This window comes from Microcaecilia unicolor, chromosome 4 (genome assembly GCF_901765095.1).
Source record: "Microcaecilia unicolor chromosome 4, aMicUni1.1, whole genome shotgun sequence".
NCBI classification, from domain to species: domain Eukaryota; kingdom Metazoa; phylum Chordata; class Amphibia; order Gymnophiona; family Siphonopidae; genus Microcaecilia; species Microcaecilia unicolor.
Genome location: NC_044034.1, coordinates 70152804 through 70177451, shown reverse-complemented (window position 1 = coordinate 70177451; position 24648 = coordinate 70152804). Strand labels below are relative to the sequence as shown.

At 43.3% G+C, this 24648-nt stretch overlaps 1 protein-coding gene across 1 annotated transcript in view; it reads left to right on the top strand.

Annotated features, from left to right (window-relative positions):
• The window catches only part of ATP8A2 (ATPase phospholipid transporting 8A2), a 1572980-nt gene that overhangs the window by 305540 nt on the left and 1242792 nt on the right, over positions 1–24648 (top strand). The window contains exons 13-14 of the mRNA XM_030202396.1: positions 5993–6081; positions 23525–23569. Of these exons, the coding sequence (XP_030058256.1) occupies positions 5993–6081; positions 23525–23569 (134 nt within the window). The remainder of the gene's footprint in view (positions 1–5992; positions 6082–23524; positions 23570–24648) is intronic.

Sequence of the window (24648 nt, the reverse complement as noted above, 5' to 3'; positions counted from 1 at the left end):
TTTTCGATAATACGGTTTAGCCCGGCCAAATCCCGTGGAGTTCGCCGGGTTTGCGATGGCCGGGTTTGTTTTTCAGCGATAATGGAAAGTTATGTTGGCCATCTCAAACCCCGGCCAAATTCAAGGCATTTGGCCGTGGGAGGAGCCAGCATTTTTTGTGCACTGGCCCTCTAACATGCCAGGACACCAACCAGCCACCCAAGGGGTCACTGCGGTGGACTTCAGAAAAGCTGGCCGGAACCGTATTTATCGAAAAAGATGGCCGGCCATCTTTTTTTTCGATAATACGGTTTAGCCCGGCCAAATCCCGTGGAGTTCGCCAGGTTTGCGATGGCCGGGTTTGTTTTTCAGCGATAATGGAAAGTTAAGTTGGCCATCTCAAACCCCGGCCAAATTCAAGGCATTTGGCCGTGGGAGGAGCCAGCATTTTTTGTGCACTGGCCCCCCTAACATGCCAGGACACCAACCAGCCACCCTAGGGGTCACTGCAGTGGACTTCAGAAAAGCTCCCACGTGCATAGCTCCCTTACTTTGGAAGCTGAGCCCCCCAACCCCCCCCCCCCCCCCAAACCCACTACCCACAAATGTACTGCACCCACTAAAATTGCTCCAGGGACCTGCATACAGCCTCTAGGACTTATTGCTGCTGTAAAACTTTGGCACACCAGTTCACACCTGAAGACTAATCTCTCTGAAAAAGTCCTTTCTTGAAATAAGCACGTTTACTCACAGTTAACTGCAGATCAGAGGTTGTGCCCCACTGGCAAAGAGCCCCCTGGTACTAAGATTAGCAGTAGGTCAGAGCTGGCACGATGGTGTACAATGCCCTCTTTCAGCACCATTCAAGGTAAGAACTACGTTCTCTAACGTGGGTAACACAGGAAAGGGAACTAAAACTGGCTTACAAAAATGGCCACTACCGCATGGACTACAACAGGAAACAAAACAGGGCACACTCTGACCCAGTTAGCAGGGGGGAAAAGCACCATGGGAGTAGAGCCCAGTACCCTACACCCACCACAATGCATTGCTAATGTGACTCTGCAGGGCACCTAACAGAAAAGGTGTCACACTCACCCGAGAGCCACATCGCAACCAGGGAAAGGCTGTCGGAGGATACAACACATTCTGCTGTCATGGAGGTGGGTACGGCATTTGAGGCTGGCATACAGGCTGGCAAAAAAGGTTTTTAGTTTTATTTTTTTAGTTTGGAAGGGGATTGGTGACCACTGGGGGAGTATGGGGAGGTCATACCCCATTCCCTCCAGTGGTCATCTGCTCAGTTGGGGCACCTTTTTGAGGCTTGGTCGTGAAAATAAAAGGACCAAGTAAACCCAGCGAAATACTGCTTAACGCCGCTTTTTTTTTCCATTATCGGCGAAAGCTGGCCATCTGGTAGCCAAGCCCATGCCCGCCCATGTCCTGCCTTCGCTAATCTACCGACACGCCCCCTTGAATTTTTGCCGGCGAAGCGACAGGAAAGCGGCGATGCTGTCAAAAATGCCACTTTCGATTATACCGATTTCGCCGCTTTTAAGAAATCGCCGGCCATCTCCCGATTTATGTCGGAAGATGGCCGGCGATCACTTTCGATTATAAGCTGGATAGTGAACAAATATAAAAATGTAATTACTTAAACTTCCCTGTGAACAAACCTCGTTCCACTCATCTCTTGCTATCCCCTTAACTCTAGCCGAGTTTCATTGTTGCTTTTTCAAAAGGGGAATCTAGATACAATCACAACATATGTTTCACTATATCAACTGTTACAGAGGCACTCACAGTACAATATTATTGCATTTTACTCACATAAATGATCTCCACATTATCTTGCAGTCAACTATCACGGTGGGCATCCAATTTCACGCCCACTCGGAGCGTGTGACTTCACATTGCTGTTCTCTTATGCTTCTTTTAAAGCCCCTCTGAATGATCGGTGCTGGGACTGATTCTGTTCAATATATTTGTGAGTGACATTGCCGAAGGGTTAGAAGGTAAAGGCCTATTTAAGAGGTCCCGCTAGGACCTCTCTGAGCGCCCTCAGTATCCTGGGATATATCCCGTCCGGCCCCATAGCTTTGTCCACCTTCAGATTCTCAAGCTGTTTATAAACTCTTTCTTCCGTAAACGGTGCAGTATCCACTCCATTCCCAGACTCAAGAAAAATGTCAGGAAGTATTTTTTCACGGAGAGAGTAGTGGATGCTTGGAATGCCCTCCCGCAGGAGGTGGTGGAAATGAAAACGGTAACAGAATTCAAACACGCGTGGGATAAACATAAAGGAATCCTATTCAGAAGGAATGGATCCTAAGGAGCTTAGCCGAGATTGGGTGGCAGAGCCAGCCGGTGGTGGGATGCGAGGATAGTGCTGGGCAGACTTATACGGTCTGTGCCAGAGCCAGTGGTGGGAGGCGGGGCTGGTAGTTGGGAGGCGGGGATAGTGCTGGACAGACTTATATGGTCTGTGCCCTGAAGAGGACAGGTACAAATTTAAGTAGGGTATACACAAAAAGTAGCACATATGAGTTTGTCTTGTTGGGCAGACTGGATGGACCATGCAGGTCTTTTTCTGCCGTCATTTACTATGTTACTATGTTGCGTGTCCTTCATCAATTGGTCATTCCACAAACTGCTCCTCCCCCCAATCTTCACAGCCACTCTGTGTCTCTATTGAGGCCCCGGGGGTGTATTGTATCCCAAAGAAAAATAAACCGTTGTTCCTTGCGGGCTAAAATGTCACCCAGAGGACCACCTCTGTTTAGCACCACATGTAACAAAACTGTATACCATAATTCTACTGTTATATGATTGTGTGTATGACAGTGTGCTGATAATCCATCCTCTGGTTGTCTCATTTTGATACTACTAACATGTTCTCCTATTTGTACCTTTATCTTGCGTGTTGTTTGTTCGATGTAAAATAACCCACAGGGGCACCATACCGTATATATCACACCGGCTGTGTTGCAGTCTGTTCTGTCTCTTAAATAAAAGTATCAAGGGCTGTGAGAGCTGTGGGGTTTCAAAACTTTATTCCCTTGTACTGCATATTGGCAATATGAACACCTGCCACATTTAAAATGTCCGGGTTGCTCCTTTTGCCATACCCTAGTATTGGTTAGTAACTCCCCCAGATTTTTACTTCTAGTATAGGCAAATCTGGGGGGCTCCCGTAACGGGGTATGTACCCCCCCAGAATGTGCCAATATTTACATACAAGATTGCGTATTTTACTTGACATAGATGAAAAAGGTAACACACACTGCCGGTGTAGTTGTTTCTTGAGATTTAGGGAGTAATAACCATTGTCTGTCCGTATTTGTGGCTCTTTTGTAAGCCTTCTTTACTATAGATTGTCGATATCCTCGTTGCAGGAATTGGGAGGCCATGCTCATAGCCTGATCTTTGAACTGTTCTCTCGTTGAACACAGTCGTTTCAATCGTAAAAACTGGCCTGTGGGTATATTGTCCCATAGATGTTTAGGATGAAAGTTCGAATAATGCAATAACATGTTACGGTCCGTTTCTTTCCTATAGATAGTAGTGTTAATGTGGTCCAAAGTTAAAGTGATAATGAGGGGCATAATCGAACTGGGCGCCCAAGTTTTCCTGAGGGTGTCCTCTCAGGAGGTCCCTGCGAAGGGGCATCTTTCTTTTCGATAATACGGCCGGGGACGCCCAAATCTCAACATTTAGGTCGACCTTAGAGATGGTCGTCCTTAGAGATGATCATCCCCGATTTTCAGCGATAATGGAAACCGAGGACGCCCATCTCAGAAACGACCAAATGCAAGCCATTTGGTCGTGGGAGGAGCCAGCATTCGTAGTGCACTGGTCCCCCTGATATGCCAGGATGCCAACCGGGCACCCTAGGGGGTACTGCAGTGGACTTCAGAAAAAGCTCCCAGGTGCATAGCTCCCTTACCTTGTGTGCTGAGCCCCCCAACCCCCCACCCTAAAACCCACTCCCCACAACTGTACTCCACTACCATAGCCCTTAGGGATGAAGGGGAGCACCAAGATGTGGTTACATTGGGTTTGTGGTGGGTTTTGGAGGGCTCACATTTACCACCACAAGTTTAACAGGTAGGGGGGGAAGGGCCTGTGTCCGCCTGTCTGAAGTGCACTGCAGAACCCACTAAAACTATTCCAGTGACCTGCATACTGCTGTCATGGAGCTGGGTATGATATTCGAGGCTGGCATAGAGGCTGGAAAAATATTTTTTTAATGTTTTTTTTAGGGTGGAAGGCGGTCAGTGACCACTGGGGGAGTAAGGGGAGGTCATCCCTGATTCCCTCTGTTGGTCATCTGGTCATTTAGGGCACATTTTTGTGGCTTGGTCTTAAAAAAAAGGACCAAGTAAAGTTGGCCAAGTGTTCGTCAGGGACGCACTTCTTTTTTCCATTATCGGCCGAGGATGCCCATGTGTTAAGCACACCCCATTCCCGCCTTCACTATGCTTCCGATACGCCCCCGGGAACTTTGGTCGTCCCCGTGACGGAAAGCAGTTGTGTGTGGCTACCAAATTCACATCCATGGCATCTTCAGCTAGCTCTGGGCAATCTCTAGCTCTGTGGCTTCTTCCCCACACCTGAAACAGGTGGGGGAGTATTATCGTTTATCGTTTATTTATTTACTATACCGTTTCTTATTGCGTTCACAAAACTGAACGGTTTACATCATAAAACTAAAATTTACATTAAAAACAAATAAGAAGTATTGGTCCCTCGATTGGTGTAAAGGTGCATGGTATGGTCATGGGGATGAGGGCTTCCATCGCTCCAACCCCTTCATATAAATGAGACTATTCGGAAATCTTTTTATAAGCTTAAGATCTATGTAGAATTAAGCCTTTCTTAGAACCTTCACACTTAAGAAATATTATAGAAACTACAGTCACTAGTCAATTAGACTACTGTAACATTGTTTGCTGGGTCTACCTAATTTGGCAGTCCACCATTTACAGCATGTACAAAATGCAGCAGCTAAGTTGATATTGGGAGGCAGATTGTCTGATCATGTAACACCACTTCTGATTTCCTTGCATTGGTTGCCGGTTTGTGTGAAGATATATTTTAAGGTTCTTATATTTGTTTTAAAAATCTTATATGGTTTGGTGCTAGACTATCTCTTTCAAGAGGTACTCCACCCCCAGGTCCTTACAATCAGCTCAAGAGATAAGATTAAGAGTGTCTTCTATATCAACTTGTCTTAAGACGCTAACTAGGAATAAAACCATATGTGACAAGGGTCCAGAATTATGGAACAGATTGCCCAAAGAAATCAGGAGTATTCCTTCTTATTTAACTTTTAGAAAGGCTGTTTCTGTTTTCTTTATATTTGAATGATTTATAAGTCTGAGGTTTTTTTTTTAATAAGTTTTAAATTTGATTTTCTCTGTTTTTATAATTTTGGTCATTCATTTTTTGTAATTCAGTGGTATTTTATTCCATTTTTATTTCTTTTGTAATCTACCTTGAGCCCTTCTTGGGTAAAGTGAATCAGAAATGTCTGTATTAGATTAGATTAGATTTCTAGTACGTCTGTCAAAAAATACTTTTTTCTGTTTGTTGCTTTTCTGGCCATGAGTTAATAATAGCATTAGCACATGACCATTTAAAAAATTACCACAGGAGCCCTTATTGCTTTTGTGTGTCCTGTGTTAGGTCATTTTTCCCTCATTAGGCATGCATTAGCACGTAATACAACTTAGTAAAATAGCCCCACAAAAGCCTATGTTGCCTTTACAAATGGACTTAAAATGGTTTCTTTTTTTTTTGTTCTTCCCACATAGGTGTCCTTTTATAATACTACCTCCTTAAACAAGACTGCTCAAGCAACAGTCATACTTAAACAGGCAGATGAAAAAACTTCTTAAAGATGATAAGGCATCTGCTTATGGTTGTGTGGTGTTTGCCTTGCTGAATAATAATTGACCTCTTAATGAAGCTGTTGCTGAGTGTTTAATTTTTAAAACATTCCTCATTTCAGGTGAAATATGTGTTTTCTGACAAGACAGGAACTCTGACATGTAACATTATGAATTTTAAGAAGTGCAGCATTGCTGGAGTTACATACGGGTATGTACATTTTACATGAGTTTTCGTTGTTCATTGTCCTAGTTTCTTGTTTTCTTAGCTCGTACTTTTGTGATTGGCAAAATTAAGTACAAAGCTTTTAACAAATAAACTATAAGAACTTTTACTTTACTTTTTCTCCTATGAATTGCTAACATACCCCATCATTGGAGCTGAGAACGATTTACATTATGACGGAATCCTTATACCAAGCTGTGGTAAAAAGGGCCCTGCAGTAGTGGCGGGAGCCGTTTTTCCCACAAGGAGAGAACCTTTTTCACGTAGCCGGTAAAAAGCCCACACCCCGTGAATGATATTATGGACCAGGGTGCAACTTTTAAACGCTATTCATTCTTTTAGTGGGAGCCAGTGTAGTTTTCCTCTTAGGGGTTTTGCACTTTCATATTTCATTTTTCCAAATATGAATCTGGCTGCTCTGTTTTGGGCAATTTGGAGTTTCTTAATGATTTGGTCTTTTCATACGGCATAGATGGCATTGCAATAATCAATGTGGCTTAGCACCATTGATTGTACCAGGTTGCGGAATATTTCCCTTGGGAAGAAAGGTTTTACTCTTTTGAGTTTCCACATTGAGTGGAACATTTCCTTTCTTGTATTTTTTGCATGGCTTTCTAGTGTGAGATTCCGATCAATTGTGACTCCGAGAATTTTCAGGCTGTCCGAAACAGGAAGGTCTGGGGTGTTTATACTAGTAGGTTTATATGTGTTATATTGTGATGAGGATGAGACATTGTGTTTTTTCTGCATTGAGCTTTAGTTGGAATGCATCCGCCCATGAATTCATTGTTTGGAGGCTGTGTTTGTTTTCATTTGTGATTTCTGTTAGGTAATGTTTGAATGGGATGTAGATTGTGACATCATTTGTGTAGATGTAAGGATTAAGGCCTTGGGTGGATAGTGATTTGGCTAGGGGTGTCATCAATACCTTTCAAATTGGGACACGAGATGCAAGAGCATACTTGACACAATAGTGCCAGTACAAACAAGAACATCAAGAAGAATTAAATCACTTCCTTGGTTTAATGACGACCTGAGAAAACTAAAAACCCAAATAAGGAGACTTGAACGTGCATGGAATAAAAAGAAAGATGAACAAACTTTCACTGCATGGAAACTTATGTTAATAAAATATAAATATGCCATCAGACAATCTAAAAGGTCATATTACAACTCCAAAATAGGGCAAAACTATAAAGACCTACACAAACTATTCCAATTTGTACATAACATTGCACCAGTCACCTTAGCTAATATGGATACCCCATCAGCAGATGATCTAGCTATTTACTTTAACGAGAAAATCACTAAACTAAGATCCACCTTACCAGCTAACTCCCTTGACTATGTAAAATTCATTGACTGCTTAGACCCAACAGCCAATGAATATCCAGCAGACCGAATATGGACAAATTTTCATTTACTGACGGAAGACACTGTCACCCAAATGATCAAGAGATTCACCAAATCCCACTGTAAACTGGATGCATGCCCCAGCTACTTAATAAAATCTGCCCCTCAACGTTTCATAACAGATCTCACCTCCTACCTAAACCACATGCTTCAACATGGATTCTTTCCTATGGATAAAGGCAACATCTTACTCACACCAATTCCCAAAGACCAGAAGAAAAAACTAAATGATATAACTAATTATTGTCCAGTGGCATCCATCCCTCTGGTGGTCAAGATGATGGAAAGTCTGGTAACTAAACAACTTACAAATTATTTGAACAATTTTTCAGTATTACACGCATCCCAGTCTGGATTCCATGCTAATCATTGCACTGAAACAGTCCTAATATCACTGGACCAAATTCAAACAAATCATTGCAACTGGCAATAATGTTCTGGTACAATTCGACATGTCCAGCGCGTTTGACATGGTTAACCATGATATTCTATTAAACATTCTAGAATATTTTGGAATAGGAGGAAATGTACTGAATTGGTTTCATAGTTTCCTAACAGCAAGAACATACCGGGTAATATCTAAATCGATTATATCATCGCCATGGAGTCTTGAATGTGGTGTGCCTCAAGGATCTCCACTTTCACCGATTCTCTTTGACTTAATGATGTTACCATTGGCCAGAGCACTATCCAACCAAGACCTGAGCCCATACATTTATGCTGATGTTGTGACAATATATATTTCGTTCAAAAACGTCTTATCTGAAATTGCAGATAAAATTAATCGCAGCTTCCAAATTATGAATTCATGGGCAGACGCATTCTAACTAAAGCTTAATGCAGAAAAGACACAATGCCTAGTACTATCATCGCAGTATAATAAAATCAACTATACTAACATAAACACACCAAACCACACTCTTCCTGTTGCGGATTCCCTGAAACTGCTAGGCGTAACTATTGATCAAAATCTTAATCTAGATAGTCATGTAAAAAATGTTATTAAAAAAATGTTCTATGCAATGCGGAGGCTTAGAAGAGTGAAACCTTTCTTCCCAAGGGAGACATTCCGCATACTAGTGCAATCACTGGTACTGAGCCATTTTGACCATTGTAATTCCTTATATGCGGGATGCAAGGCACAAACTATTAAGAAACTTCAGACAACCCAGAACACTGCAGCCAGATTGATATTCGGAAAGGCGAAATATGAAAGTGCCAGACCCCTTAGAGAAAAACTGCATTGGCTCCCACTGAAGGATCAAACTGCATTCAAGATTTGTACCCTGGTTCATAAAATTATTTACGGAGATGCTCCATCATACATGTCAGACCTAATAGACTTACCAGAAAGAAACAACAAAAGTTCATCACGCACTTGCTTAAACCTTCACTACTCCAGCTGCAGAGGACTTAAATACAAATCTATACATACATCTAGCTTCTCATACATCTGCACACAACTGTGGAATGAATTACCGATCAACATAAAAACAACACACGACTTAACAACCTTCCGAAAAGTACTGAAGACTTATTTATTCACAAAGACTTACAAAAAAGATTCCCCATAATGTTTTGACTCCCAAATTACTCCAAAAACAACTATTATTGAAAATCTTCTAATTTGTTTATTTTATTACATCCTCATCTCTCTATATAAAAGGCAACACCAACGTTCTATGAAGCCTCCAGCCGGAAGTGTGAAGGGGGCGAGATATCCGGTTTCCCTATGAGTCTCTGCCCCGCCCTCTCTGTAACACAGTCAGTGAAGGAAAACAGCAGAGCACGAAATCAAATCGCTGGCTCTGTAACAGTGAAGGACTCAGAGGGGGGAGGGGAGAGAGGCCAGAGGGCAGGGACACACACACTCCCACATGCACACAGAAGAAAACATTGCTAGCCCCCGTTTCATTTGCATCAGAAACGGGGCTTTTTTTTACTAGTTACTGAATATTATATCTTGTCCTGATATCATTATGTTATGTTCTATCTGTTTATCCACTTCCAATCCTACATGATATACCTATGCACCTTTATTTGTAATAATTCTGAAATTATTATTCCATTAAGATGATTGCTATGATATTCTATGCACCTTATATGCTTTATATTCTGAAATCCTTATTCTATTAATGTGAATGTCATTGTAACATTTTGTAAGCCACATTGAGCCTGCAAATAGGTGTGAAAATGTGGGATAGAATTGCAGCAAATAAATAAATAAAAACATTAGGTTGAAAAGGGTTGGTGAGAGCGGTGATCCTTGAGGTACTACGCATTCAGGTTTCCATGGTGATGATGTATTCAAGTTTGATATCACTTGGTATGTTCTTGCGGTAAGGAAGCCATATATCCATCTGAGTATGCTTCCTCCAATCCCAAAGTATTCTAGGATGTTCAGTAGTATTTGGTTAAGAGAGTGATTAGTACTGTTTCGGTGCTGTGGTTGGATCGAAATCCTGATTGTGATTCGTGTAGTATAGAGAATTTGTTTAAGTAGTCGGTAAGTTGCTTGGTTACCATACTTTCCATTAGTTTGACTGCCAGTGGGATGGGTGCTACCGGTTGGTAGTTGGTTATGTCATTTGCTTTTTTCTTTGAGTCTTTAGGTATTGGGGTGAGTAGTATATTTCCTTTGTTCTTAGGGAAGAGTCCGTGTTGTAACATGTAGTTTAAGTGTGACGTGAGGTCTGTTATGAAGCATTTAGGGGCGGATTTTATTAGGTTGTTGGGACATATGTCCAGTTTGCAGTGGGATTTGGCGAATCTGTTGATTGCTTGGGTGATGGTTTCATTGGTCAGGAGATCAAAGTTTGTCCAGATTCAGTCTGCTGGGTATTCATCGGGGATTTCCAGGTAGTCAATAAATTTTTCGTGATTGGTTGTATTAAGTGGTAACATGAGTCATAATTTTATAATTTTCTCATTGAAGTATTTAGCAAGGTTGTCTGCTGACGGGGGTGTCTGTGTTGGTTGTGGTAATCGGTGTAGTGTCTAGTAGTTTGTTCAAGAGTTGGAAGAGTTTGTGCGTGTCTTTGTAGTCTGGCCCTATTTTGGTTTTGTAGTATGACCTTTTGGCTTGTTTTATTGTGTATTTGTATTTTCTTTGCATTTGTTTCCATGCGTTAAGTGTAAGTTCATCTTTCATTTTTTTACATGCTCGTTCAAGTCTCCTACCTTGTGTTTTTAATTTTTTCAATTCGTTAAACCATGGTATTGAGATGTCTTCATGAGGTTCTTGTTTGTAATGGTGCAATTATTTCTAATGTGCTCCTGCATCTGTTGTCCCAATTTAGGAGGTAATTTTTGGAGGCTGTTTGTGCTATCCATTCATTCTTGTAAATCTGTTGCCAGAATGTTACAGGGTCAATTTGACCTCTTGTGGTGTAGGTTGTACGTTCTTGCTTATGGTATGAGCCTTTTTTTCGCCATTGTAGGGTTAGGTTTAGTTTGTGGTGGTCTGACCATGGTATGTCTGTCCATTCTGTGTCTGTTAGTATTAGGTTTGCGTCTGAGGACAGTTTGTGTGTGATGAGGTTAAGTGTATGTCCTTTATCATGGGTTGCTTGTATATTAGGCCAGCTGAGGTCCCATAGTTGGAGGAAGTCCTTGCATTCACGTGTGTTGGTTGCGTTAGGGTCGTCTAGGTGTAGGTTTATGTCCCCTATTATAATTAGATTAGAGTTAGATACACAGATATTCAATATGAAATCCATGAAATGTGTTTGGCATTCTTGCCAGTTACCTGGTGGTCTATAGAACAAGACAACGTTTAGGTGGTCAAGCAAGGTAGTGCGGTGGATTCTAACTGAGGCGATTTCAAGTTGTGATGTTATAGACTCGGCTGTTGTTGTTATGGTGAAGTGGGATATATAGATTACTGCTATTCCTCCTCCTCTTTTTCCTTTCCTTGTCCAGTGAGTGATTTTGTAGCCTGGAGGGCATAGATCTAAAATTAAGGGGTCCTTGTGGTCGTGGATCCAGGTTTCGCTGATGAATAGTAGATCAAGGTTGTCTGCTGTGATCCAGTCTGTTATTATGGTTGTTTTGTTGACTGCTGATCTGGCATTTATGCATCCCACTAGAATTGTTTGGTAGGGGTCAGTTGGGATCAAGGTTGTGTTAATTTTCATTAGTTGTCTGTTTTCCCTTAGTGTGGATTTATTGTGTCCTTTCTTTCCTTTGTATCGATTTTGTCCGCTTATGGTAGTTCTTCCATTGTTTAGGTTGTTGTTGTTCTGGTGAGGTGTGTTGTATCTGGGTAATCTGTTGAGCTTGTGAATTGTGGGTATGTTGTTGGTGTTCTTCCTTTCCCTTTATGTGCAGCCTGTCTCCTCTCTTCTTCCCTTCTCTTAATGTGAGCCTGTCTTCCCCTCTTCTCTTTCCTTCCCTTTATGTGCAGCCTGTCTCCCCTTTTCCCTTCCCTTTATGTGCAGCCCTTCTTCCCTTTTCTCTTCCCTTCCATATATGTGCAGCCTGTCTCCCCTTTTCCCTTCCCTTCCCTTAATGTTCACCCTGTTTCCCCTTCCCATTATGGGCAGCCTGTCTCATTTTTCTCTTCCCTTCCATATATGTGCTGCCTGTCTCCCCTATTCCCTTCCCTAGATGTGCAGCCTGTTTCTCCTCTCCCACAGGTAAAATCTCTTTTCCTACCTTCCTCCTCCAACCACTTAGGCTTCTGTCTCCTTTGTGCTCCGAGTCCACAAAGTTTGCGGTTGCCGGTAGCTATTAGAACAGGCCTTCCTCTAGCTGTCCTGAGGTTTTCCCTCTGCTGGTCCCTCACTACACGACAAAAGGAAGTCACGTCAGAAGGAAGGACCCCGGGGCTGGCCAGAGGAAGGCTTGCTCTAATACTTGCCAATAACCGCAATGTTTGAAGAATTTTGGAAGAGAAAAGAGAGATCAGAGGGGTGGGAGGAGGAAAATAATGAGGTAAGTTGCGCAATGCCTGCAATCTGGAAGGGATTCCTGGACTCCCCGCAACACACATGGGGAGCAGCCTGAGCACACCAATGTATCACGGCACATTGGTTAAAAAATAATGGTCTTATATGGTGGGTCACATGATACCAGGTACATCAGACAATACCAAGCAAAATCAGAAAACAAGGGTGTCATTTGACACTGGGATACCACAGGGAATCAGAAACCACCAAGTGAAATCAGGAGACAAGGTGACACTTCTGCAGAAAAGATACACAAAAGCAGTCTCAACAATTATAGCATTAAAGAAAAGCCACAAACCTATGAAACAAAATAATCAACATTTATTTTGGATATTCAATTTAACTTCAAAATCAAAAATATCAAAAATCCTTAATCCTGCTAACAATATTATATTCCAATGTAAAAGTGAAAAATAGGACCTAAAGGTTCAAATCCTTGGTGCAAACTGTCAACTCAGTGACACTTCATGTTCAATTGTAAAGCACTGCATACGACTGGTAGCGCTATAGAAATTATTTATAGTAGTAGTAGTAGACACTAGCATTGATATCTGTTCACTCATCATTGCCTTGTGTCACTAAAATAAAAATATAATCCAATGAGAATGTATTTGCAAAAATAAGCCCCAATGAAAATGAACTAATGAACGACACTCTCTCCAGGATCTTATGGAATCTTCTGGAATATGATCCCTTTTGGCACCACTGGTTGACATCAACCAAGAGATGATAAAACACAGGAAATTCAAAATATCATAGGGCAGTATTGGTATGCATGGCTGTCAATATAGCCGAAGAGGACTTTATTTGCCAAACTGTTTTCCTTCCTTTTGCTTATGAATGAATATATATGCAAAACATCTTACATTTTCATTTGCAGAACATAGTTAATTTTCTTAAAATGCATTGTTCTGATTAAAATCTCTTTAACAAGGCATACTACAAAGATCAACGAATTTGAACTCCTCCACATATATCCAGAATTGTCTTATAATACTTACTTGTTATACTATTATCATGCTTTATCATTATCATGTACCCAAGATCCTTCTGTTATACTAAATGTCTATTTTCTTATATATTTCTACCATCCATGATGTATTGTAAGCCACATTGAGCCTGAAAAGAGGTGGGAAAATGTGGGATACAAATGCAATAAATAAATTAAAAACATTATACTGCTTAATGAGTCCTATATTATTATGATTTGACATTGGGTTTCATTTTTTTGTGACTGTGTAGGTGATAAAGAGCATTCTCTGAGGACAAGCAGGCTGCTTGTTCTCACATGTGGGTCGACGTCCGCGTCGGCCCAGGAATCGGCAAATTTTTGCAAGCAAAAAAGTTAAGTTACCATTGATCGACACCTAACACTTGAGAACCATGTGAAAAACACAACCAAGAAGATGTTTCACTCAAAATGGAAATTAAAAAGAGTAAGACCTTTCTTCCCAAGGACTGTCTTCCGTAACCTGGTACAATCAATGGTACTCAGTCATCTAGACTACTGAAACACACTCTACGCTGGCTGCAAAGAGCAAATAATCAAGAAACTTCAAACATCCCAGAACACTGCAGCTAGACTCATATTCGGTAAAACAAAATATGAAAGTGCCAAGCCCCTACGAGAAAGCCTACACTGGCTCCTACTTAAAGAACGCATTTCGTTCAAAATATGCTCCCTGGTTCACAAAATCATTCATGGAGATGCCCCAGCCTACAGGTCGGACCTGATAGACTTACCACACAGGAATGCTAAAAGATCATCCTGCACATTCCTTAATCTTCACTTCCCCAACTGTAAAGGTCTAAAATACAAACTAACACATGCGTCAACCTTTTCATACCTGAGCACACAATTCTGGAATGCGCTACCATGGAACTTAAAAACAATTTGTGAACTAACTAACTTCCGCAAACTACTGAAGACCCATCTCTTTAACAAGGCATACCACAAAGATCAATAAATCTAAACTCCTCCACATACACCCAGAATTGTCTTATAATATCTGTTTGCTATACTACTATCATGTTTTTTTTTCTTTATAATGTACCCAAGATCCTTCTCAATACTAAACATCTATTTTGTTATACAATGCCACCATTCATGATGTATTGTAAGCCACATTGAGCCTGCAAAGAGGTGGGAAAATGTGGGATACAAATGCAACAAATTAATAAATAAGTTTTGCCAGAGTCTTCTGGCATGCATGCACCACGCATGCGCGGACTGATTTCCTGCCCGTCACGTGAGCACTTCTCAGTTTTCCTTTCTCCGCGTTGAGGTGCGGCAGCGTTCCTTTTCTGCTCCTCTCAGGCCCAGGCGATTTTGTTCGCTTCTGTTTTTTTGTTTTTTCTTCACAAGATAAAAAAATTAAATAAAATAAGGTTCCCGTAGTTTTTCCCTTTAGTTTTTTTCTCTATTTCAAATTTTCTTTCTTTTTAGTTACGGCCGGCCTTAGGCTGCGTGGTCGGGTTCTCCCTTTTCTCTTTTGTGGCTTTTTCTGATTTTTAGGCACAATTGCGTCTTTTGATTTCGCTGAAGCTGTTTTTCCTCCCATGTCATCAAAGACTCCCAGCGGCTTCAACCGTTGTACGTGGTGCAACTGGACTATATCAGGTACCGATACCCATGCCTGGTGTATTCAGTGCCTTGGGCCCGACCATAGCCCAGCCACTTGTAGTCTGTGTCCTCGTATGAAGAAACGGACCCAAGCGTCTCGAGAGGCCCAACGTGAAAAACGTTTTGGGACTCAGTCCGGTCCTTCAACGTCAACATCGACATTGGTACCGAGGGCGTCGGCGTCGACATCGAAGGGAGCATCGAAGTCGGGGAGAAAGGTAATGGCTGCTATGAGACCAACTCATGCTGGGAACATTGAGGCATTGAGTGGGTCTCCACCTGCCTCAAGGCCTTCTGTTATGCAGGCCCCCCGGGACCGGCCCTGAGGAAGTGTGAGGATTCCATGTCTTCCTCATCGGTACCGAGGAGTCTCGATGACACCGCCTGTCCCACCGACCCCGCGGCCTTCTCCGATGGCGGTTCTCGACGAGTGCATCCGGGTCTCGTTTCCAGAACTTCTGGAGGGACTGCTATGTCAGTCAGCTTTGGTGTCAGGGGTGCTTGTGACTTCTGTATCATCTGCTGCAGCGGTGTCTGTCCCTTTACCTGTGGTGAGGTCCCCGACCGCGATGCCACCTGCGGCATTGGTTGCCACCCAGGTTGACTCCCCTTCAGCATTGGTGGAGGGAGCTTCACCGCAGTCGAACAGGGCATTGACCTCTTGACATCGCCATAGAGGACATCGTACCTCGGCGTCGAGGCAGGTCCAGTGTCGAAGCACCTTAACTCAGGTTTTATCCGACACTGAACAGGAACGTTCGTGGGAGTCAGATGAGGATCCCAGGTACTTTTCTTCTGATGAGTCCTTTGAGATTCCCTCTGATCCTTCCCCTCCACTAGAAAGGAGACTGTCTCCACTGGAGGTTCTGTCCTTTTCCTCTTTTGTCCGGGAAATGGCTACGGCTATTCCCTTGCCTGTGGAGGTTGAGGATGAGCCCAGGACTGAGATGCTTGAGGTCTTGGATTATTCTTCTCCACCTAAAGAGGCTGTGACAGTTCCTCTGCATAGGGTACTGAAGGAAGTCCTTATGCGAAACTGGTCAGCCCCTCTGTCTGGCCCCGTGGTCCCGAAAAAAGCTGAATCCCAGTATCGGGTTGATGAGGTCTCAGTTACCCCACAATTCTATGGTGGTGGACTCCGCCCTCAAGAGAGCCAGGACTACTAGAGTCTATGCTTCGGCGCCCCCAGGCAGAGAAGCTAGTACTCTTGATTCTTTTGGGAGGAAGACATATCAGGCCGCAATGCTTGCTGCCAAGATACAGTCATACCAGCTCTCCACGAGCGTACACTTGCGGGCCTTGATACGTCAGCTGTGCAGCTTGGTTGAGACATTGCCTACGGAGCAAGCTGAACCTTTTCGCCAGGTGGTCAGGCAGCAAAAGGCGTGTCGCAAGTTCCTGACCAGGGGTACTTTTGACACTTTTGACATGACATCCAGAATCGCTGCTCAAGGTATAGTGATGCGCAGACTCTCATGGCTGCATGTCTCTGACCTGGATCATTCTGTCCAGCAGCGGATGGCGGATGTTCCTTGCCGGGGGGACAATCTTTTTGGAGAAAAAGTAGAGGATCTAGTTGATCAAATCAAGAAGCATAATAATGCTATGGATTCCCTCTCCCACCGGGCGCCTTCTGCTACAGCCTCCTCACCTAGGAGATTTTTTGGAGGGAGGAGGAGTGCCCCCTATACCTACTCTAGGCGTAAGTACGCTCCTGCTTCTCGGCAGCCTGCCCAGGCTGAACCCCAGCGTGCTCATTCTCATCAACAGTGTGCGACTAAGGCCCATTCTGCTCCCCAGCAAAAGCAAGGGGTGGGCTTTTGACTGGCTCCAGTTCAGCATAGCCTCAGTAAAAGTGTCTATTCCGGTCGACTCACCAGTAGGGGGAGGTTGATGTTTTTTCACCGAAGGTGACCTCTCATAACCTTCGACCGGTGGGTTCTTCAAATAGTCCGGTTAGGATACACTCTCTATCTGGAATCCAAACCTCCAAATTGCCCACCGGGAGCTCAATCTTACATATAGTAACATACATAGTAGATGACGGCAGAAAAAGACCTGCACGGTCCATCCAGTCTGCCCAACAAGATAAACTCATACAGTTCCCAGCACAAGCAGGTACTTGCAGAGGAACTCTCCACCCTTCTGAAGGCCCAAGCGGTCAAACCCGTTCCACTAGGGGAAGAAGGGCTGGGATTCTATTCCACGTACTTCCTTATGCAAAAGAAAACAGAGGGGATGTGTCCCATCCTAGACCTAAGGGGCCCAAACAAATTTCTAGTTCGAGAAAAGTTCAGAATGGTTTCCCTGGGCACCCTTCTCCCCATGATTCAACAGAACGATTGGCTATGCTCTCTGGACTTAAAGGATGCTTACATACACATCTCGATTCTTCTAGCTCATGGGAATTATCTTCGATTTCGGCTGGGAACTCAGCACTTTCAGTACTGTGTGCTGCCTTTTGGTCTGGTGTCTGCACCCAGAGTATTCACAAAGTGTCTAGCTGTAGTCGCAGCGTTGCTACGCAGACTGGGAGTGCATGTGTTCCCTTATCTTGACGATTGGCTGGTGAAGAGCACCTCGGAGGAGGGTGCTTTCGAGTCCATGCGAATGACTATTCGGGTGCTAGAACTACAGGGGTTCGTAATCAATTACCCCAGGTCCCATCTCATTCCAGTCCAAAAGTTGGAATTCATTGGAGCCCTGTTGAACACAGACAGTTCAAGCTTATCTTCCCGAGGCAAGGGCAGAGAACCTCCTGTCCCTAGTGTCCATAGCTCGAGCGTCTCAACAGGTCATGGCTCGGCAGATTATGAGGCTTCTGGGCCACACGGCCTCCACAGTTCATGTGACTCCCATGGCACGCCTACACATAAGATCAGCTTAATGTACCCAAGCTTCCCAGTGGTACCAAGCTGCAGGTAGTCTAGAGAATGTAATCCAACTGTCCACCGATTTTCGGAATTCTCTTCAGTGGTGGACAATTCGATCCAATTTCACCTTGGGACGTCCATTCCAAATTCCTCAGCCACAAAAAGTGCTGATGATGGATGCATCCCTCCTGGGGTGGGGACCTCATGTAGATGGGCTTCACACTCAAGGAGCCTGGTCCTTTCGGGGAAAAGGTGTTCAGATCAATCTCCTGGAATTGTGGGCGATCTGGAACACTCTAAAGGCTGTCCAACCAAATTATATTGATTCAGACAGACAATCAGGTTGCCATGTACTACACCAACAAGCAGGGGGGCACCGGATCTAAAATTTCTGGTCTATTATCATTTTCAAAATCATAACCACTTCTTCCATCAAGTAGTTTTAATGATAAGTATTTGTCCAGAAGTTTCTTTGCTCCAAGACCCTTAACATTTTTTATTGTAATGCCTTTACAGCCAGTTTAAAACTCTCAAATGCACTTAAGTTTAGTCTAAAGTATGTATATCGTAAAGTAGAGAAAGAACCCCTAATCCACTCCAACCTGACCCACGCTCTGCTTTTTCCTTCTGGCTATAATCCTAGTCAGTCTACAAAGGCAGATTAAGAATGCAGTAGAGTGGTGGAGCTCATCTTCTGAAGGCTTCAGTGCAGACCTTTTGTCACAAATGCAACACCCAATTTTTGCTTCTTGATGGGAGTAAGCTAATCCTACACAAATCTGATATGCACAGACTGTCGTTTATGAAAGATCCTTATTATTCAGTAGATCTTTAGAGTTCTTTACCTTTAGCTGACTAGCTCCTTGTTCTTTTTCAAAAACTACTGCAATCTTATCTGCTTCAGAAATATTATAAGATTGAGGGAATATGAAATAATTTTGTTATGTTTTTTTGTTGGTTACCTTGAATGTTTTTTTCTTGGTTATCTGCTGCCTTGAAGACACTTTTGCAGGGATCTGGCAGGCTAAAAATCCTTTAGCGTAGTAGTATGCTAATCATAGAGAACACAATGGATGAATGTACACAAGGTTCTGGGCTAAATGCACATGTCCAAGCAAAAAAAAAAAAAAAAGTATCAACACCTGTCTGCCCATATCCTGGAATTTTATGAAGCACATAAATATGAGCATCTATGTCAGGAAGCCGTCCAGATGTGGCTTTGGGCTCGCCGTCACGGCATGTTTCTCTAAGCCACTTATTTGGCAGGCGTAAACAACAGTCTGGCCGACGGGTTGAGCAGGATAATGCAACCTCACGAGTGGTCACTGAACATGGGTGTAGTCCGCAAGATCTTCCGAGCGTGGGTCACCCCCTCGGTGGATCTTTTTGCCACTCAGATCAATCACAAGGTCCCTCAGTTCTGTTCCAGGCTTCAGGCCCACGACAGACTAGCGTCAGATGCTTTTCTCTTGCATTGGGGGACAGGCCTTCTGTATGCGTATCCTCCCATACCTCTGGTGGGGAGGACTTTGCTGAAACTCAAGCAAGATTGCAGAACCATGATCCTGATTGCACCCTTCTGGCCGCGTCAGATTTGGTTCCCTCTTCTTCTGGAGTTGTCCTCCAAAGAACCGTGGAGATTGGAGTGTTTTCCAACCCTCATCAACCAGAACGAGGAGTCACTTCTGCATCCCAGCCTCCAGTCTTTGGCTCTCACGGCCTGGATGTTGAGAGCTTAGAATTCGCCTCCTTGGGTCTTTCAGAGGGTGTCTCCCATGTCTTGCTTGCTTCCAGGAAACATTCCATGAAGAGGTGTTACTCTTTTAATTTATCCTAATTGCAAAGGGCTAAAATCTACATATACGACCAGTTTCTCCTACATCTGCACGCAGCTATGGAACGCACTACTGAAGGCCATAAAAACAACGCAAGACCTAACTATCTTCAGAAGGCTACTGAAAACAGATCTTTTTAAGAAGGCATACAATAAACATCCATTTTAATACCAAATAGTAACACTATACACGTTCTACATAAAACTGAAACCCTTTTTCACATAACCAAAGATCAAGCACTACCTCATGTCGAATAGGCTCTTTTATAGTAGATGACCTATTGTATGTTACAATCCAATTCATAACTCAGAAACCTTCATGTAATACCTTATTCCTCTCTACCATGATCTACTCCATTTATGTTATGTTCCATGTACGTTCCATTGTATATTTCTTAACATGTATGTCCGCACATTAATGCAATACCATCTGTAATTCTATTACCCGGAAATGGCATCCGTCATTACGGCAAATGTAAGCCACATTGAGCCTGCAAATTGGTGGGAAAATGTGGGATACAAATGCTACAAATAAATTAAATGGAGGAGGTTTGCTGTCTGGTGTGACAGCAAGGCCCTAGATCATCTTTCTTGTCCTACACAGACCCTGCTTGAATACCTTCTACACTTATCAGAGTCTGGTCTCAAGACCAACTCTGTAAGAGTTCACCTTAGTGCAATTAGTGCTTATCATCGCCGTGTAGAAGGTAAGCCTATCTCTGGACAGCCTTTAGTTTGCTTCATGAGAGGTTTGCTTTTGTCAAAGCCCCCGGTCAAACCTCCACCAGTGTCATGGGATCTCAACATCATTCTCACCCAGCTGATGAAACCTCCTTTTGCACCACTGAATTCTTGCCATCTGAAGTACTTGACTTGGAAGGTCGTTTTCTTGGTGGCTGTTACTTCAGCTCATAGGGTTAGTGAGCTTCAGGCCTTGGTAGAGCATGTACCTTATATCTAGTTTCATCATAACAGAGTAGTCCTCTGAACACACCTAAGTTCCTGCCGAATGTGGTGTCGGAGTTCCATCTGAACCAGTCAATTGTCTTGCCAACGTTTTTTTCCCCGTCCTCATACCCGCTCTGGCGAAAGTAGTTTACATACCTTAGACTGCAAGAGAGCATTGGCCTTTTACGTGGAGCGGACAAAGCTCTTCAGACAGTCCACCCAGTTGTTTATTTCTTTGGATCCCAACAGGAGGGGAGTCGCCATTGGAAAACGCACAATCTCCAATTGGCTAGCAGATTGCATTTCCTTCACTTATGCCCAAGCTGGGCTGACTCTAGAGGGCCATGTCACGACTCATAATATTAGAGCCATGGCTGTGTCAGTGGCTCACTTAAAGTTAGCCTCCATTGAGGAGATTTGCAAGGCTGCTACGTGTCATCAATCCACACATTCACATCTCACTACTGCCTTCAGTTGGATAGCCGACGCAACAGTCGGTTTGGACAGTCGGTGCTGCAGAATCTGTTCGGGGTTTAGGATCCAACTCCACCCCCTAGACCCATTTTTGTTCTGTTCCAGGCTGCACTCTCAGTTAGTTGTTTATAGTTTCAGGTCAATCTATGTTATGTCCTCGCCATTGCAAGGCCCAATTGATCAATGTTCATTGTTTTGAGTGAGCCTGGGTGCTAGGGATAACCCACATGTGAGAACAAGCAGCCTGCTTGTCCTCAGAGAAAGCGAAGATACTTACCTGTAGCAGGTATTCTCCGAGGACAGCAGACTGATTGTTCTGAGAAACCCGCCCACCTGCCCTTTGGAGTTGTTATTTATTTCTCTATATGCTTTTGGATTTAACTGAGGAGAAGTGCTCACGCGACGGGCGGGAAATCAGGTGCGCGCTGCACATGCGCCAGAAGACTGTGTCAAAATTTTACTTTTTTGCTTGCAAAAATTTGCCAATTCCTGGGCCGACGCAGATGTCGACCCACATGTGAGAACAAGCAGCCTGCTGTCCTCGGAGAATACCTGCTACAGGTAAGTATCTTCACTGTTTTTTTTAGAAAGGATGTACAAATCAAAACTGAGTTCCACTAGTATTTTATACAGAATCTGCCAACGTAGAGCCTGTTCTAAAATACATGGCGAAATGGACATTTATGCTGTGGTTATATGCCATGGGAGCATCAGTTTTAGAAACATAAACAGATAAAATATTAATTTTTCAAAATTGGCTTGTAACTGTTTATGGTTAGCCATTTTAGAAACATAAACATTTCTTTTTCCTGAAGGTGTCACAGAGCCTGGAATCCCTTGCCAATTTTGTTTTCATATGTGTGTGTGTGTGGGGGGGGGGGGGGGGGGTTGAACCACTGAGAGATTAAGAGGGCAACCTCCCCTGATCTCTCTAGTGGGGTGCTGCTCAATAGGAGCACTTTCTGAAACCTTGATGTTCTAGGTTGCAGGTGTAAATCCTGACATTGATCTTTTTTGACAATGGGGAATACATGTTTATTTTTTTGCCTGCCCTAGTCCTGCTCAAAACACGCCCAGAGCACACTCTTTTGCCAGATGCATGTTTTTCAGTTTTAGACCTGTGTACCCTGCCTTTGTTAAATCAGGATTTAGATGTTTATGAAATATTACTGTCTAAGGGGCCCTTTGTAATATCTTTTTGCCCTCCCCAAGTAATAAACTACAAATTACCCATTGCCTAGAGTGTCTACCACTCCAGGCAATAATGTACTTATCACCCACTAAGTGAGGAGACAAAAAGATTCAGAAGGCTACGGATATATGAGAATAATTATTTATTTCACTTACCAAGCAAGAATACAGGATATAATCAGATAGGCTGAGTAATACAATCAATTCTCATATGAGAGACTAACTGGGACACAAACGTGACCACTGACATTAGTTCTCTGGCTACTGTGGTTCATGACTCTAACTTTTATAACTTCATGACCCATATACTTATCATTGGAAATGCAAAATCATCATGTCACAGCATATTTCATTGGAGTTACAGGTTCATCAAATTATTGTTGCAGATTCATCATATTATGGCATTTTTACTTAACATCAGCAAAGTCAGTCTGGTTTGCGAAATCATCTTCCCAGTAACCATATTTCTGTTTCTCCACCCACCTGCTTCCGTGGTTAACAGAGGTTAACAGAAAATTCCCCTTAGTTTAGCAAAGTTATAAACCGTATTCTCCTGCAAAGCATATTTCTATTATTTCTCCATGTCAGCTTATTTTTGCTCTTTCATAAGCAAAAAAGGACATGAGATTCTGCCCTCTTGACCTGTACTGTGAGGCCTAGCTTTACTCATAACTATCAGGCTGCCATAGCAGTCCTGTCGTTTGGGGTTCATGTCCAGCATGTCCCATATCTACAGCTCCCCCCCCCCCCCCCCCCCCCATGAAGGCCTTCACAAATACTAGACTCTTGCTAAATCCCAGCTATTCCAGTGGGGAGCAATAAGCCTCATGTACATTATTATTTATTTATTAGGATTTATTTACTGCCTTTATGAAGGAATTCACTCAAGATGGTGTACAGTAAGAATAAATCAAACATGAGCAATAGACAGAGCAGTCAGAATATTCAAATAACAATACAAAGTATGGCATAGTATACTGCTTACAATGTTGCTCAAATGTAGAATAACTATATATGCACATAAAATTGAGATATTGCTTCCCAGTTTCCTGTTTTTCTTGTTTTATATATTGTTTTTGTGCACTTTGTAAGTAACTGCATTTTTCTGCTGTTGCAATTGCAGTCACTTTCCGGAACTAGAGAGAGAACAGTCTTCTGAAGACTTCAGGTACAGTATATACAAATGTGCACCAAAAAGCTGAGATGAAACTACTGATAAAGAATATAGTGGATAATTATTATTTCTCTGCCAATTTGTACCATTTAGGATATAGCATTACTTTCTGGCTCATCAGACCAATGTCAGTTTTCTTCAGTTGTTATTTCCTCCTGAATTTTTGCTGAAATTCTGGCATGCAGAAGAAAGATTCTTATGCTGTGGGCCTTTATTCTGTACATGGGCAGGCTGCTGTTTTCCGTGTTGCAGCTGAGGCCTGTTTGAAGACCCAAGGTGATTGTGCAGTGAATCTGCCTTGCAGAACTACTGACGCTTGGAAGGGGTAGTGGGATTTCAGTCCTGGACCCAAAGGCAGGCTGTGGACCATGGGGATGAGGTTTGAAGTCTGAAATAGCTGGTATTGATTACTGGGTTGTCCCAAGTTACTCTCCAGAGAGGGAGGGCAATCTGGGGACAGGGAGAAGTTTTAAAATCTGGCATTAAGGGCTCTGTTTTCTAAGCTGTGCCAGAGGCGCTAGCGCACCCTAAGTATTAGCATGCGCTAACCATGTAGATGCCCATAATATTCCTATATTCCTCTCTCTCCCTCCTTCCAAGCAGCATCTCTTTTCTCTCTCGCCCTCCCCTAGCCATCCTGGATCTCTTCTCTGTTTCTCTCTTCCCACTTACAGTGATGCCCCCTGTCCCTCCCTCTCCCTATCTAGCATCTCTTTTCTCTCTCCCCCTCCCCTAGCCCTCCTGGATCTCTCCTCTGTCTCTCTCTTCCCCCTTACAAAGATGCCCCTCTGTCTCTAAACACCCCAAACAATCAAGCAATGGCCCCCCTCCTCCCTCTGCAGTCACCCCTTTGCCTTTCTTCCCCCAACATTCAGCACTGCCCATCTCTCTCATCCCCATTATCCAGCTTTGCCCCTCTGTCTCCTCTCTCTCTCCCTCCCCACCATCATCCTCTTTCTTTACTCCCATTTCTCACCTGCAACATAGAGCCCTCTCTCTCTTTTTCCTCCCCATCCACTTGCTCAGGGCAGGGGCGTAGCCATGGGTGGGCCTGGGTGGGCCCAGGCCCACCC